Source organism: Lycium barbarum, chromosome 8, assembly GCF_019175385.1.
Source record: "Lycium barbarum isolate Lr01 chromosome 8, ASM1917538v2, whole genome shotgun sequence".
NCBI lineage: Eukaryota > Viridiplantae > Streptophyta > Magnoliopsida > Solanales > Solanaceae > Lycium > Lycium barbarum.
In genome coordinates, this window is record NC_083344.1 from 106,181,838 (window position 1) to 106,199,932 (window position 18,095).

The window sequence follows — 18,095 nt, forward strand, 5'->3', positions numbered from 1 at the left end:
GGCTTGCTTGTAGACATTGACTCAATCTCAGATTTTCCAGCCTTGAATAATAAAAAGCCCACTGTCACGACAAATCTCTTTAGTTCTAACTATGTGAATATGTTGAAGCCTACGGGGCTAAATATGCAGATGTCACAAGTGGAACCTATTGATATAAAACCAGTTAATTTCATTAATGGGGTACCACGAGTTAAATGGACAGAGACGAAAGTTGCGCGTATGAATGTGATTGAAAACTTACAATCTGCAGTCATAGGTAAGTTTTCATATGGGTGGCCGGAACTCGAAGAACTTCGAAAAATCATACCAACTCAATGTGGAATGAAAGGGGAATGTCAGATTGGTCTCTTTAGACATGGACATGTACTAATTCGCCTCACCCTAATGGAAGATTTCATTAATCTTACTGCTAAAGGTTCATACTTTCTCAATTCTAAAGATGGGTATTATTATCAGACGAGGCCTCTAATTTATGATGCAAAATTCAAAGTTGAAGAGGAGACAACAAAAGCCATGGCTTGGATCGTTCCCTAATCTATTGCCAACGTATTTTGTAAAAGAATCTTTGTTTTCTCTTGCATCAGCAGTGGGCAAACCACTACATTTGGATGCAGCGACAATCAATAAAACTCGTCCCAGTTGTGCAAGGGTGAAGGTACTGGTGGATCTTGCCTCGGATCTACCTAAAACAGTGCATATGGATATTGAAGATGAAAAAACTAGGTCAATAAGGACTGAAACAGTAAACATCAAATATGACTATCTACCAAAGTACTGTTTTGAATGCAAACTACAAGGGCATGGTGAAATGGAATGCAGACTCTTAAACCCAAAATTAAGAGCACCAAAGGTGGAGAACAACAAGGCAAAAGAAAATGACAAGGACAAAGGAAAAATGGAGAACGATGGGGAAGAATCAACAATACAACCAGCAGCAACAAGTGATCATCATGGAAAGAGAAGAAGAAACTTTTATCCTCCTAAAATGTTGTCAAGTGGAAAGGTAGTAGGGAACCTTGCTCAATGGAATGCCAAAAATCAAAAAACACCTGCAGATGACAAGGAAAACGAGTCAGTTTTGAGAGGACCAACAGTGATTGATAAAAAGGCTCAAATAGTGACACAAAACAAGTTTAATACCCTAACTGAAGGTGAAGACAATATCAGCAATAGAGTTCAAAATTTACAAGACTCGGTGATAGAAATCTCAGCACACAAGGATAATAAGGAGGGTAACTCAAATTCCAGAATAAAGGGCAAGACCCCAGGAGAACATAATCAGCAGACCACAGAAGAAGAGCATGCTAGTGCGAAACCATGGGTTGAACAGTCTTTTGGAAGAGTCCTTAACCAGCATATAGAGGATAATTTTCAGAAACATGAACATGCCAAAGAAGTAACAATGGAGACAGTTAAGTGGGGTGATAGAGTAGAGGAAAATGAGGGTTCAGAAACATCATTTAATTCAGAAGTAGACCCTACTGGAGAAGGCAACTCAACTGCACAGTCACCAGAAGAAATAGAGCAAGGAGAAATAAACAACACAAGAAAGGAAAGGGAGTACCAAAATATGCAGCTGAACATCGAGAAACAGGGGCTTTCACCTTGTTCATCTCAAGTTGGAGAGAGCCATCAACCTGAAGAAAATGAGAAATCACATGAGGTTAGCTGTATAGAGAAACACAAAAAGAGGGGTGATCCACTAGAAGAAGTGAATAATAAACCACCAGATTATAAAGAAGGGGTGGAAAAGGGGGAAGAGGTGGTTTTGACATCTACAAATGCAAAGGGTGCTGAAGAGGAAAGACAAGAACATACAAATACAGTTGCTCAAGATGATAGAACAATGCAGAGCATAAAGGAGATCACAAACATAGTAGAAGTGACTCAAAAAGCTACACAAGAAATTAGAGAAGTAGAGAGGAAGAAAGTGGCAGAATACATACCTCAAACTGATCCAAATGCAACTTTGCAGGAGGTAGTTGCACATCAGGTCACAAACTCAGAGGTACAGATGGCTATGAAGGATTTAAAGCAAATGGAGGAGGATCAGGAAACTGGAATTGATCTAAATAACAAGCAGATAGTAAAAGATGCAGATATATCTCCAAAAGCTTTGACCAAGAGTATGAAAAAACAAAGAATCTACAAAATGTGCAAGCCAGGAGGGTTGGAACAAAGAGAACTGCAGCTACCAAGTCCAAATGATGCTGAAAACATTAATTTGGAATATTAGATATGTTAACACACAACAGGCTTTCCAAAGACTCATCATGTTACAAAGGCAATACAAGTGTTATGTTATAGCTCTTATGGAACCATTTCAGAATTGCAGACATCTACAGAAGTACAAAAATAGATTGGGAATGGGCTCAGCTATTGCAAATCAAAATGGTAAGATCTGGATATTTGTGGATGAGGCAGTACAATGGGATCTGGTGCTGTACACAGAACAACAAATCACTTTGAAGTTGAATCATCAAGACTTAGGCAAAGACATTATCCATACTTTTGTCTATGCTAAATGTAATGAAGGAGAGAGGCAGGAGCTATGGAATAATTTGTATCAGTTAGCAGGATCCATGAACCTACCATGGATCATTGGTGGAGACTTCAATGTGATATTGTTAGAAGAGGAAAAACTGGGAGGGCTTCCTGTCACATTGAATGAATGTGAGAATTTTGCTTTTTGTATAAATTCATGTGAATTGTTTGATTTAGGTTATAAAGAAAGTCCATTTACTTGGCGGAATGGAAGAGCTGCTGAAGATTGCATATTCAAGAGATTGGATAGGGTTGTAGCTAATAGTCCTTTCCAAGAATTATTCCCTCAGATTGAAGTTGAACATCTTATTAAATCAGGCTCAGATCATGCTCCAATGATCTTGTCTTGTGGAGAAGAAAAAGTAAAATTTTCAAAACTTTCAGATTCTTGAATTTCTGGATACAACATGCTTCTTTTAAGGAAGTAGTGCAACAGAATTGGAGGACAAATTTTGTAGGGTCTCCTTATCTGGCTTTCAAACAGAAATTAAAAAATCTTAAAAGTGCTTTGATTAAATGGAGCAGGGATACTTATGGGGATATCTTCCAACAGCTAGCTATAAGGGAGGAAGTAGTGAAAGTGAAAGAGAAACTGTTCGAGGAGGAACCTAGCATCATTAACAGAATTGTTCTTCAAAAGGCACTAGCAGAATTGAAGAAGTACCTTAACCTAGAAGAGTAGTACTAGAAGCAGAAGGCCGGCTTTTCCTGGTACACGGAAGGGGATAGAAACACCAGTTTCTTTCATAACCATGTGAATGGAAAGAGGAGAAAAATTCAAGTGAACAGAATTCAGAATAGCAATGGAGTGTGGCTAGAAACTATGGAGCAGATCACAGAGGAAACAATAAGTTTCTTCAAGAAGCAATTTACTCAAGAAGGGGATCCAGATGTGTCTATGTTACTAAACCATGTCCCTACAATGGTTTCCCATGAACAGAACATGGCACTTTGCAAATATCCTTCAAAGGAGAAGGTCAGAAAGGCAGTTTTTGAACTAAATGGAGATAGTGCAAGTGGACCAGATGGATTTACTGGGAGTTTTTATCAGCATTGCTGGAATATAGTGGGTGATGATGTACATGCTGTTATATCCCGTATTTTTGAACCTCGGAGTATCTGCTGGGGTGGGGCCCACACACCGAGATTTTTTTTTTGAACATCTGAAAAGTCATATGAATCACATATGTAAAGTTAAACACAACTCATGAAGTACCCTTGGGCCAAATCAAAGTGGAAGCCCTCCAAACGAATATTTTTAAGAAAACGTTTTCGGGTGACCTGACTGTGAGGGGCAAAAACGGTATTATAAGTTCGGAATTTGGAAACATACCAAGAAATAGAAGTTGTAGATAATTGAATTAGCTTTCCATCCATAGGTCGTGGGTTCCCAGGTGACGTCGGTACAAGGAGATATGAACGTTTTAAGGTCGAAAGGTCAGTGGGCTAGGCCCAACTCGGGACCAACCGAGTTGGCCCAAAAAAATGAAAAGAAAAAAATTAGCCCAACTTGGAGAGGGGTGGCCGGCCATGCCATGGCCCAAGCCCATGATTTTAATAAATTTCCATGTGCTAAAGGATAAAAGGGGCAATTATTCATTAAATCCCCTAGAACTTTCAAGAGAAAGAAAAGAAGAAAAACAAGAGCAACAACATAAGAGCCATTTCGGGTTTGGCCATAGAAAAATCATCGCTCAAAATCTCGCCTCTAAAATTATTTTCTTGTTGAATTCCTACTAATTCAAGGTCCCTCTACAACTTGGTGTAGTTGTTTTGGAAGATTGAGCATTAGTTTCATCAATCTCACACTTTGGACAAGTGAAGAAGATTGGAGAAAAAGGTAAGAATTCATACCTTTTTATTATGTTATGAAGGTTTGTTTGTGTTGTAGTATATGGAAATGAGTAGAAACTATGGAAATATGGAAGTTTACAAAGTGAATATATATATATATGTAGCCGTGAGTGTATATATGTTGTATACATATGGTGAGTTGTATTCTAGTTGTGGTTAGGGTGAAAATTATATTGGGAATGAAAGTTGAATGAATTTTGGTTGAAGTTGGAATGTAGAAGATTATGTCACCTTAGAATGATTTTGTGATATTATGGAAATGAAGTTGTTAAGATGTGAATTATGATTATGGTTGATGAAATTGGAAGATGGAAATATGTTATAGATATGTAGGTTGAATATTAGAAGTTTTGGATAAATTATGACTTTGGTGGAAAGTTTGTATATTTTGTATATCTTGTGAATATTTTGTGGAAATGATATGAAATGCTTCTGAATTGTGTTGTAATGATCTTGATTAGTAATGAATATGAAAATGTCGATATTGATTTGAAAATACGAAGTTGGAATGAAGGTTACGACATGATGTTGGAAAGATGAATAATTATGTTATATTGTGTTTTGTAGTGATTATTGTTGTTGTTGGTGTTGTTGTTGGGTCGTTGTTGATTGTTTTGGCCGAGTTGAATTCTCGGGGGCGCTATATGTATAGGGGAGATGCTGCCCAAATATTTGTAGAAAATGTTGACTTAAGATTTAGGTCTTAAGTCTTATGTCTAACAATTGGTAAACGTGACCATTTGTAGATTTCGGGCGAAACGGGAATTGAATTCGGAAAGGCGTAAAGACCATATAAGGTATGTAAAGCTATCCCGATTCTTCTTTTGGCATGTCCTAGGTGTACTAGGATCGGATTTGAGTCTCGGAATATATTCTGTCCATCGGAATCCGCGTTTGAAATTGTCACTTTTTCATTCAATAGAATTGAACCCTTTAGGAATGCTTTGTTGGAAGAATTAGGCAAACTTTCACAAATTGTTTAGAATGTTATGAAATGTCCCTAGTACCTCTATAGGTGACCCCATAAGCTTAAAATATGTAATTTGAGCCCACCGCTTCGGTTGTCCCGAGGTGGGCCCACTATTTCCGATTTTACCCTTTTGTGTTTATGACTTGTCTTTGAGCGGCTTTAAAGGAAAGGTTTAACTTCTAAATAAAAGTCATTTTTAATACTCCATTACGTCTTATAAATCGTTTTGGATCTTGGAAACGATCTCAGAAAGATTATGCCTCCGTAACCCATTATGACATCCGAAATTCACTTACTATGATTCCGTCCGATTTCATTGCTTTGCTTTGTCATTCGGTATGCCTCATTGAGTCTCTGGAAATATATATGGTATTTTATTGCATTTAGTCTCTCACTACTCCATTCGTGGATGCCTCAATGTTTCCCACACTGAGCCCGGGCCAGGATATGTTCTCAAGCGATTTCCACTGCATTGTTCGTCGTGCCTCGATGTGAGGGGGCAGGTATACATGTACATGGGTTGTGGAGTATGCTGTGCCATGTACACTATTTTGATATGATATGATCTGATATGGCCATCGGATATGTTATGCTATGTTATGGGGTTATCCCCTATTCTGATTCTTATGTGTTGTGGCACCAGCGTCGGGGGGGTGACCACGTTCTGTCTACCGAGTCCCTTGGCGGGGGCCGGATATGATATGGCATATGTCTCTGTACACACTTCATATGTTTTGAAAATATGCATTTGATATTCTGGATTTTGCATTCTTTTTCTGTTCATCCTGTTTCCGGGTATGATCTTGTTTCTGTACCTCAGGCTTTACATATTCAGTACATATTCCGTACTGACCCCCTTTCTTCGGGGGCTGCGTTTTCATGCCACGCAGGTACAGACGACAGGTTTGCTGATCCGCCCGCATAGGACTTTATTCTGTTATTTTGAGGCGCTCTTTTGTCCGGAGCCTATCTTTGGGTACAGTCTTCTGCCATTGTATATATGTATGCCATTCAGGGGTACGACGGGGCCCTGTCCCGTCTTATGATTCTGTTTTATTCTGTAGAGGTCTGTAGACATGCATGTGGGTTCTGTATATGTTTCTGGGATTGTTATGATCTGTGATGGCCTTATCGGCTTCCACGTGCTATATCTGTGCATATGCGATATCTAGTAACGCCAAATTGACTCTTATATTGATATATTCTGCTAATATGCTAGTTTGGGGTTATTGGGTACGTATGGGTGTCCAGCACGGACACTAGTCACGGCCTACGGGGTTGGGTCGTGACACATGCCATTGTACTCACTTTCTTTGATGGAACTGAACTCCATAAGTCTATCACTCATACTAATCTAGTCCTTATCCCAAAGAAGCAACATTTACAAACTTTTTCAGACTTGAGACCTATAAGTTTGTCAAATTTTGTCAACAAAGTGATATCTAGGGTTGTTCATGACCGAATGGAAAAACTGCTACCATATTTGATTTCTAAAAATCAGTCTGGGTTTGTAAAAGGGAGAAACATATTTGAGAACATACTCCTCACACAGGATAGTCTCAGACATCAGATTAAGAGGGAAACCTGCTAATGTAGTTCTGAAGCTGGACATGACCAAGGCATATGATAGGGTATCCTGGAAGTACCCTATGCATGTGCTAAGAAAAATGGGTTTTGCTGAACACTTTATTAATCTTATATGGAGATTGATTGCTAACAATTGGTACTCTATCCTTATCAATGGACAGGCCACTGGTTTTTTCCAATCTACTAGAGGAGTGAAGCAGGGGGATCCATTTTCCCCAACTCTGTTCCTATTATCTGCTGAAGTAGTTTCAAGAGCCCTGAATTCTGTGTTTGAAAATAGTAGATATGTAGGGTATGGAATGCCCAAGTGGACTACCCCTTTGAATCATCTTGCATATGCAGATGATACAATAATATTTGCTTCTGCTGATACTGAGTCACTACAGAGCATCATGGATATTTTGAGGAGATATGAGCAGTCATCTGGACAGCTCATTAACAAGAATAAAAGTTCTTATTACATGTATGATACGGTGGGAAATGAATTAATTCAGGAAGTAGGGAATGTTACTAGATTTATAAAGGGTGAATTTCCCTTCACTTATTTGGGGTGTCCAATCACTCATTCAAAGAAGAAGAAGATTTTCTATGCTGATCTCATTAAAAAAGTTAAGACCAGAATCCTTTCATGGAAAGGAAAGCTCTTATCTTTTGGAGGAAAGGCTGCTCTAATTAAGAGTGTACTTCAAAGCATGCCAATTCATTTACTTTCAATTTTGGCTCCTCCAAAATGTGTTTTGAATGAGATACATAAGATCTTTGCTAAATACTTTTGGAGTAGTAAAGAGGAATGGAAAAGTAAACATTGGTCATCTTGGCAGAATATTTGTTTACCAACTCAGGAAGGGGGGCTTGGTTTTAAATCTCTATTTGAAGTTTCAAATGCTCTATTTGCTAAATTATGGTGGAGGTTCAGAACTACCAGCACCCTTTGGTCAAATTACTTGTGGAATAAATACTGTAAGAAAGTAATCCCTACTTTAGTGCAGTGGAAAGGAGGATCACAAGTCTGGAAGAAGATGCTTGAAGCCAGGGAAGCTGTAGAACATGCGATTTGGTGGGAAATAAAAGCAGGATCATCTAATGTGTGGTATGAAAATTGGACAAAACTTGGAGCTCTACAACATGTAGTCCCAATAGATTACCCACTTAATGAAGATCTAGAGGAGGCGGCTGATTTAATTGAGGAAGGAAGGTGGAAAAATGAGATACTAAATCAGAATTTTCCAGAAGATATTGTAGAGCACATACAATCAGATATCCACATACAGCAGCTACAGGGTTACTGGGATAGACCATGGTGGATGCCAACAAGTACAGGAAAGTTCACTGTCAATAGTGCACGGGAACTATTAAGACATAGAGAGACAGAGCAGCAGGAATACAAACTATTATGGATCAAAGGGATACCTTTTAAGATATATTTTTTTCTATGGAGGCTATGGAAATTCAAACTTCCTACTGATGATCAGCTGCAGAGAATGCATATAGCTGTGGTTTCTAGATGTTATTGTTGTTCTAGTCCTCGTCAGGAAACAGTACAACACCTATTTGTGACTGGGGAATTTGCAGGGGAAGTATGGAGAGTGTTTATGAATGCAGCAGGTGTACAAATGAACCTAGTGCAAATTCATCAGGTAATCAGAGCATGGTGGAATGTGCAATGTGGGGACAAGCTTAAACCATTACTACAAGCAGTACCAGCTATGGTCACATGGGAACTATGGAAAAGAAGAAATACAATCAGACACGGAGGCAGTATGAATTTCAAAAGGGTGATACATGAAGTGAATAACAATTTGTATTATCGAACTAAGCTTAGGTATCCCTGGTTAACACATTTACCTTACTTATGGCCAGAAATGGTAAGGTTTCTAGAGGGATACAAACCTATGCTTATAACTAGGGCAGTGTACTGGAAGTTTCCTAATGAAAGGTGTTATAAATGCAATACTGATGGAGCTTCGAGAGGGAACCCTGGCCCTAGTTCTTATGGATTCTGTGTGAGAGATTGGCGAGGGGATTTGGTGTATGCTCAGTGCAATCAGATGGAGGAGACTACTAACATAGTAGCAAAAGCTAGGGCAATTCTGGAAGGATTATCATATTGTGTGAACAAGCAGATTTACCCTTTGGTCCTGGAAACATATTTTATGGTGATGAAAAGGGTGGTGGATGGAGAATGGGAAACACCATGGTGTATTGATACATTGGTGGATAGAATTATAAATATGAAAGAGAATAACAATGTGGCGGTACAACATGTGTTTAGGGAAGGAAATACCTTGGCTAATTTTTTAACTAACCTAGCTTTTGATTTTGCAGGTAACTCAACATTCACAAGCTTTTCTGAACTGCCTAGTGCAGGTAGGAAAATTCTCAATTTAGACAAACAACAAACATCTAATCTCAGGATCAGACCAGCAAAAAATAAACAATATCAGGGAAGTACATGAGTAGGTCTGTAACTCAATTATTAATAACACTTCAATGGCGGTATTAGCTTCGGCTCATTCCATTGAGGTCTTATCAATAAAAGAGAAGCAGGATTCACAGTACTGTCAAAGATTCAGTCTATATTTGGCATCATACAACACATCAACAGATAACACTTTTTCTAGAAGATAGATCTATAAGGAAAAACCCAGATTTCATACTTGATGGAATATTCAGTTGGGTTTCATAGCAAGATTGGCTTACCTTTCTTCGCTTTTCCTCGATTCTTGCGGAACTTGCAGATCTTCGATTTTGTTGAACATGATTGGGGAGGTTCGGTTTCTTCAGAGTTGATTACTCCTTCGATATGGTTTCACTGCATCAGGTGAGAGTTTTTAGGTGCGAGAAAAGTGAAGCTATACCAGAAAAATCGAATCTTACCTCTGAATATCAACAGTCAAGATCGTTTTGTTGCTGCTGCGTCTTCGATTGCTGCCTCCCATCTCACCGGCGAGAGAAAATGGGTTTGGAGTTATTGGCGTAGAAGAGGAGTAGGAAAGTGCGGAGTAGGAAAGTGCAGATTAGGAAAGTGGCTTTTCATTTCATTTGGTGTACTTTACGTTTTCTGTTTTCTTTTGCTTTGTAAGTATTTATTATTTAGTTCAATAAAATAACACCCACTAAGTTCTACTTAGTGGCATTAAAATAAAATAAAAAGATAAAAAAGAATTTAGACAATAAATAACAAAAACAACTTTATAGTCGGAAAGTGCGAAAAGTCAAACGAACTGTGAAAACGATAGTATTATTGGCAAATTGCAAGTACTCAATCGTCTTATAGCGGTGTTCAAGACAGATCTAATATCACTTAATATTTTGGATGAAGCCCCCTAAATTTGACCTTTTTTTATTTTTATCTTGACATTTCAATTAAGTGTTGTTCCTATTGAACTCCTGAATTTGTCCTCAAGAGCGTCTATCAAATTCTCTAAATCTAATTTTTATTAGAAGCAAAAGTTAAATTGTGGTAATGAAGGTGAAGTAATATTTTAGACGTGTGGTAAGCTACTTTAGGTCATAGATGTATCGGTTTCTGCTGGTTCTGCTTTTCCATTGTCAGCTTAATTAAGAGCTTACTCTTTTTTCCCTCTCAATTACTGCTAATTTTAGCTGAAAGATGGCATAATTAAATTAGAATATATATTAGCATGTTGCTACATTGACGATAGAATACTATGTAAGTCAAATTGTGTTTGTTAGACACACTTGAAGACGAGTTCATGGGTTCAATAGGAACAACACTTAGTTAGAGTGTCATAATGAGAATAAGGGATAAGTTCAAGGGGCTGCATATGCATTAAGCCTAATATTTTACACGAATATGAAATCAACTTTTTTGTTTTTTTCCAAATAAAGTTAAATTTAAAAATTGTAAACTACATTATGTTACTTCCTTCATCCATTTTTACTTGTCTTATATACTAAAAATAATTGCCCATTTTTTACTTATTCAGTTTGAAAAATCAAGAGTCAATTTACCATTTCATATACTATATTTTACTCTTATTATTAATTATTGGGCTAACAAGTTGAATGAATTCTTAGTGGGTGCACAACTCTTAAAGTATGTTTTATATGAATTCTCAATGACTGCACAACTCTTAAAGTATGTTTTATTGATTTCAATTATTACGTTACTTAGCAATAATTAGAGGTGATATAGTAAAATTATCATTCTAATATTTGCTACTTAATAGGGCCGCCAAATCAATACGTGACAAGTAAAAATGGACGGAGAGAAAATGCATGTGTGTGAAAATTGTAATAGGGTCATTTTTTTTAGATTGTGAAGCGTTTTAATTGGTTAAAACTATAAGATGGTAGTATTAATTTTTAAGAATCATTTTTCTTCTTCTTTAGACAATATCTTTTGCTATATATTTTGCATTCTCAATTAATTATTAATCCAAATCTAATTTTGGATTTGACCCTTTTTCTTTCTCCCCCGTTTAGTGAATAAGTAACTCAACTTTAACTGTACAAGTATAAAAAACTTATTTCTATTTTATCAACCAAACACTTTTAAGTACACCCCTTAAACATAGGAGATATTTTCATAAATGAGATCATGTTTCGGTGCCGCCCCTTAAATTTTGATTCCATTTTTAAAATATTATAAAAATAGTTTTGCGGCTAGGTTTTAATAGCATTTTAAATTTATGGGAAAAACTTTCCTTGTCACAACAATCACCAGGTTTTCTAGCCAAATCTTGGTGAGTCGCCAAAATTTTAACCATAAATGTTACACAACTTGCTTTGTGACAATTCTTACAGATGCCGGTGTTATATATAATATGACCATAAATGCTGATAAATCGGCAGAATTGATTACAAAATTTTGACGAGTCCCTATAATTTGTTATGTAGAAATTTATTAACGCATTTGTTTTTCTAAATTGATTCAAATCAATTCTAAATGACTCTAAATTTGATATACAGCCTTCTAGTATCAATCCTATTCATTTCTAGTAGTTAGATCCAACCTAAACCTTCTAAAAGTTAATAAATTCACTTTATCTTTTTGAAAAAAAAAAAATCAAAGTTAGGAAAATCTATAACGGTAAAAGGGAGAGAAACTCATGATTTGCGGTTGAAAAAAAAAATCATCATTTGCACAAAATTAACGGTAAGCCGTACGGTCAGTAGGGTGGCACGAAAGGTACAAAATAGAAGGTACAGTTGCTGTGCAGGATGACAAAAAGTAAGAAGAGATGAAAGTGCATTAAATTATTGTATAAAAAAAGGAGGAGGTGGAAACATAATATTCATATGAAGGTGTTGAGTTTGCATGAAATTTAAACAATAAAAATAAAAATTTAAAATTTGTGATCTAAAATAAATCCTAGAAATTGTGTGACTAAAAATCATTTCATTAAAGGTAAAGGGGCAAATTTAAAGTTGATTTTTCACTAATATAGAAATGTGTCATTATTTTTTAAATTGATTAAAAATAAAGAGTGTCAAGAAAAAAGTGTCATATAAATTGAGAGGGGAAGAGTACTACTTCCTCCGTCTTATAATAAGTGTTACCTTAGCAAAAAATACGCATATTAAAAAATCAATAATCCAATGTGAAGTTTACCAAATTACCCCTATTTAATAAAAATAAATTATTTTTTCACTTAATTAGAGCATGCATGCGAAACTTTTTGACATTGAGAATCCAAAAATATCAAGTTACTATGTGACTTTTCTAATCATCATTTAGATGTTACTTTAACTTGTCAGTTTTTTATATAAGCGCAGAATTGAAAAAAATTAGTCAATTGTCTTGATTTTCTAAAATGGTGCTTATTATGGAATAATTTTTTTGACTAAAATGACACTTATTATGAGAGGGATGGTGTAATATATAACGGGAAAAGGGTCAAATATACCCCTCTACTTTAGTTTATTAGTTAAATATACCCTCTATTAGCCAAAGTTGATAAATATACCCCTCCAGTTAAGAAAATATTTATCCATACCCTTCAGATAACATAAATCCCCAATTCCACATTAAATTACCCAATTTCACTAAAAAAACCCATACCTGACCGACCCGACCCGACCCGCAAAAATTTTTCTTTCACCCAAATATACTCATGTACGACCTTAACCTCAGTCTGTCCATGTTAATCAACAGCATTAGGCAGGCCACTTCCATTTTCAAGTGTTTTGGCACTTCCTGAACAAGCAACCACCAAAACAAGGTCTGCAAATTGATAACTGATAAGTATCAAAGATGAACTGTTGATTATCAATAGAAATCCTATAATGCGCAAGTATGAAGGTAACTTTCGATATCAGACCAAAATGCCTCGAGAAACTCAGAAGTATCATTCTATAAGTGATTGATTTTCTTAAGATTGCCGAATTGACTTAACACAATTAAAAAGAAAGAATGATGGAATAGACAAGAAAATAAAAAAGAAAAGACAAAATGACTGGAAAATAGGAAGTGCGAAAGAAAAAACATCATTGCAGGTAATATTTTGAATTCCGAATTTTCAACAGTATTTCCTAGTTCAATTCTTTTTCGTCATATGCTAGTTTGTCCGTCTAATTCGTCTATGATAATTGGATGTACTGAGGTTAAGGTCGTACAGGGGTATACTTGGGTGAAAGAAATATTTTTGCAGGTCGGATTGGTCGGGTATGATTTTTTTTAGTGAAATTGGATAATTTAATGTGGAATTGGGGATTTATGTTATCTGAAGGGTATGAATAAATACTTTCTTAACGGAAGGGGTATATTTATCAACTTTAGCTAACGGAAGATATATTTAAATAATAAACTAAAGTAGAGGGGTATATTTGAATATTTGACCCTTTTCCCATATGTAAATGTTGGCCTCCAAGAAGAGCCAAGAGTCTATATCATGACCTCCCCAAAAACATCAACTAGCCGCCTCGCCCACAGGAACATGTCATTGCAAAAACATCAACTAGCCGTTCCGCCCACAGCAACATGTCATTGCAAAATGTGTCAATATCTAATTGGCGATTCCATACGGCTAAACTGAAGGAATTGAAGATATTTTATTAATAAATTAGTCTAAAGTAGGAACTGAAGAAAACCTCAAGTGGCATATGAAACCTGCTAAATTTTGCTTAATGTACAGCTGAAGCTTACTAGTATGAGATAAATATTTTGGGTTGTTACTCAGTTAAGAGCTTAGTTAGTGAATTAGTTACAATATTGGTTAGTCGGCTAGATAGACAATATGAATAACTCATGTACTAGTCGGTAGGGTGAATTAGGTAGAAAAATATTGGTATAAAATTTTTGCACAATGTTTGGTTATAAATTTCACCTATGTACACCTAAGGCCTCATTTATTTATATTAAGATTAAACTATCTGAATCTGAATAAACATATGAATATTAAGATGTGTATTAAGATTTAGATGTCTGAATTTGAATACACATCTAAATATTAAAACATGCATTAAGATTTCGATGTTTCAATCCGAATACACATCTGAATATTAAGATGTTGTATTAAGATCTGAATACTTTAAAAATAAGATTGTTAGCAGACCGTATTTCCCGACAATGGCGTCTAAATTTGATGTCACCCAAATTACACCTTTTTATGATGTAAATCGTTCATTGTCATATATAAAACCCAACTAGGTTGGGATCGAATCTCACAGGGAATTCGTCGTTGTTAAACACATCTTATTCGTCTTATGTAATGACTTTACTAGGTTCTCTATTTCTTAAGTAACCAAGTTTTTAGTTTGGAAAATGGTTTTTTGCTGGTAAATTGTTTAGTTGAAACTATTTGAATAAGAGGGGTTAGGGTTGTGAATATTGCAATGGGTCTTGTAATGGGTTATTTACCTAGTATAGGTGTAGATATTGTGGTATGGCCGGGTAGCAAGGACTGATAACATCCTAATCCACTCCTCAAGTGAGAAAGTGTACACGATCATATGTAATATAATTTACCCAACTACGAGTCGGGATTAAATCTCACGGGGAACAATATATTAGGCGATCAAGCAAGTAATGAATTATCGCTATCTACGCTAAGCCATACGATTGATAATGTTTTGGTTTTGAAGAGATCATAACTAATGCGGAAATGTAAACTAACCTAGAAAACAAGTAAAACGATCAAGCAACAAGCATGGAAACAAGGGAAATTACTCTCAAGTAATAATCCAATATATTTCACAATTTTACAACTAAGAATGAGTTTATGTAATAGATAATGATTTCTAAGATCTCATTGAAAGTTGGTTGATTAGGGTAAAAACATATCCCTTAGGAACCGTACATGCGCCTTTTGACGCATACGGTTCCAAAAAATTGTGAATCAATGTATAGATTCCAGTCCTCTTTCTTTTTTTTCTAGAAAGATTCTTTCTTACTTCTAATGAAAGGGCTTTTCTTCAATTTTTCAATAAAGACGAGTTTTGACTGCTTTTTTATATTTTTGATTTTCCATTAGAAAATTCTAAGTTATAAGAAAGGGTCGTTAAACTTATCGAATTAACTTCTCATTGATGTATTCTTTCATCGAGATTGAATCCAAACCACGATGGTATTTTCTTGTTCCTCCAACTAAATCAATGAATTTCACTCTAAGCTCTTCCGAGCCTTAGAATGTGATATTAAGCATAATCAACTGAATCTCAAGTTAACTATCCTATTCCTAGCTCAAGTTTTAGATGCGGTGTAAAGCCCCAAATCCTTGTTAATTAATCTTTTTCAACCTCAATTTTTCTCTTCCGAGCTCAAATCGAAGTAAATGGGTGAGTCCTACGTTAGCTAGTCCCTTAAGAATCATTAAAGATCAAGATTAATTAAATAAACAACGACTCACTTTATTAGAAATAAAAATCATTCAATACACAAGTATAACAAGAGGATTTAATCCAACTTTGTAAATGAATATTTCCATAAACAAGATTAAAATGATGGAATAAAATTCCACACAAATTGATATACAATACAAAGCAAGAGTTGAAGAAATGGATAAAGAAATTTTCACTGAGTGCCTCAAATCTTCAAACCCCAGGTGTAGTTTCTTGCTGTTAAGCTAGGAAATGTGGACAAAGATGTGAGAAATTTCCCCCCAAGTCTTGCTTTTGTAGATCTTCAATTTTCCTTGTAAAAATAACGAAAATAGCCCTCAGATTTCAAATTTTGCAGTTCTAGCCAGTTTTGCATTTTTAGCCACTTTTCTCATTTCTTCAATTTGGCATTTTATTAATTGTTATTCACTTGGTTTCTTCCCGTTTGCTTCTGAATCACAAAAAACCTGTAAAATGGAAGTAAACGACATTTAGTGCACTATTTTCTCCATCAAACGTAGCAAAAATCTAAGATTAAAGAAGAAATAAGTTGGTAAAATACCTACTTATCAGGGACTCATTTACAAGTAGGGATTTCTCAATATAGTCACTTGATTTCACTTATATGCATATCAAGCCTATAGTGTTGAATTCTTAAATACCCACTTGTGTACCCTTAGTTGAATCTCTTTTATTTGTAGTTTAGATTCAAAAAGAGTCTGGAACCAAAATGACCCCAAAAAAGATCATTTGAACCAAAGTACCCCAACAAAAAGCCCCCCCCCCCCCCCTATTTTTTTTTCTTTTGGTTAACTCCTCTTTCTTTACACTTTTTAACGTACTTTTGGCATAGATTAATCAGGCTTCGAGACTCTGAAACTTCAATATTTTATATAGAATCCTACTTATTTTTGTGCGATTAATAAGGTAGGCTCAATATATCAAGGATAAGCAAAACTTCGAATTACCGTTTTAGTGGTTGAAAAGTGCTCGAACTTCATTTTTGTTTGAAGACTTGGTGTCAGTAGCTTTAAGTTATAACAATATGAAAATACTTAAACTTGTTCATTAATAACAAACCGAAAGTAGTAAAAATACAATCAGCAAAGAAAGAAAAAACTTGAAATACATTCATCAATTCATGCCCTTGAGTTGATGCAAAACTAAACATACTAATATTCTTCAAATTAACAACATCATCATAAATTAAACATAAAACTAAAATTACAATATCCTTAATCATCATCAGAATAGAAGTCCTCAATATCGTCCTCAGGATAATATTTTGGGTTTCTTAAGACATATCTTTTTTCTGTAGATGTTAATTCTCTACTTGCTGATGATGCTTGTTCTTCGGCAAACGTTAGCATGTAAAATCTACAACGTCTTGCTAGCATTCTGTTGTTTTCTTTTCTAATCCTTTGTACGGCAGCCTCGCACGTTTCTGGACCTACTCGAGGCATGATTATTGAGTACCTTATTGGGATTTGAGCGTGAGATTTTTTAATTCACGAACAAGATGTTGTGATTCGGCGTACCGATATGCCCATTCACGACATAAATCACAATAATATTCACGTGGATTTGAATATTTCAGCTCGCGAAAATCGTCATTACGCTTTATAAAAAATGTGGGGCTTCAAATCGTCTAGCACGAATTCACTGTTATCGGTTGAGGAATCACGGGAATAGTTGATTTGGTTTGAGTTGTCATCACCACTGCTATTCGAATCCTGTGGAAAAAATACCGACCAATCTATATTTCTACTATTCAACATTGAAATTTAAGTAGATACTAAGTAGCAAAAGGCTCTTTATATAGGTATCAAACTCAATAGGTTGTGGGATCACGACTATGAACCCACCAACTTTATTTAATACAGTATAATTATTAATAATATCATGAAGAATCATCGTCATCGGACATCTCACAGTCTGAATCCCATTTGGATCTGAATCTGACGTAACTATGTTAACCATATTCTACCCTGAGGCAACGTATTTTCGTCCAATTGTTCTCTTCGTGAAAACGGTTAAGGGCAAAATTCAACTCTTGTTGATTGCCACGAGGCATTGACATATCATGTCTTTTTGGGCATTTAAGCCCTAGTGACCTCAAGTTTTGTTCTAGTGCTGCAGCCTCCTTAACATGCCAATTTCACTCGTCAGTCATCATATTGTTGTAATGTTGGTTGTATCTCTCGTTCGGATTGTTCGAGTATTCAAAATCTTCACCCAATTCTCATGTCCTACCTATTGCGTCGAATGTCTCCTGGAGAGAATGATGTAATACGACTAATATCTTCAAATTGGTTAAAAAATGACATAGTAACTCAATTTTGTGTGGTTGGTAGTT

General features: G+C 35.7%; 1 protein-coding gene across 1 annotated transcript; it reads left to right on the plus strand.

Annotated features, from left to right (window-relative positions):
• Positions 1-2,312: 2,312 nt before the first annotated feature.
• On the plus strand, positions 2,313-3,226 carry LOC132608081 (uncharacterized). The gene is made up of 3 exons (XM_060322154.1): positions 2,313-2,673; positions 2,722-2,906; positions 2,966-3,226. Exons 1-3 carry the CDS (start codon positions 2,313-2,315, stop codon positions 3,224-3,226), a joined length of 807 nt encoding a protein of 268 aa, XP_060178137.1.
• Positions 3,227-18,095: the final 14,869 nt, after the last annotated feature.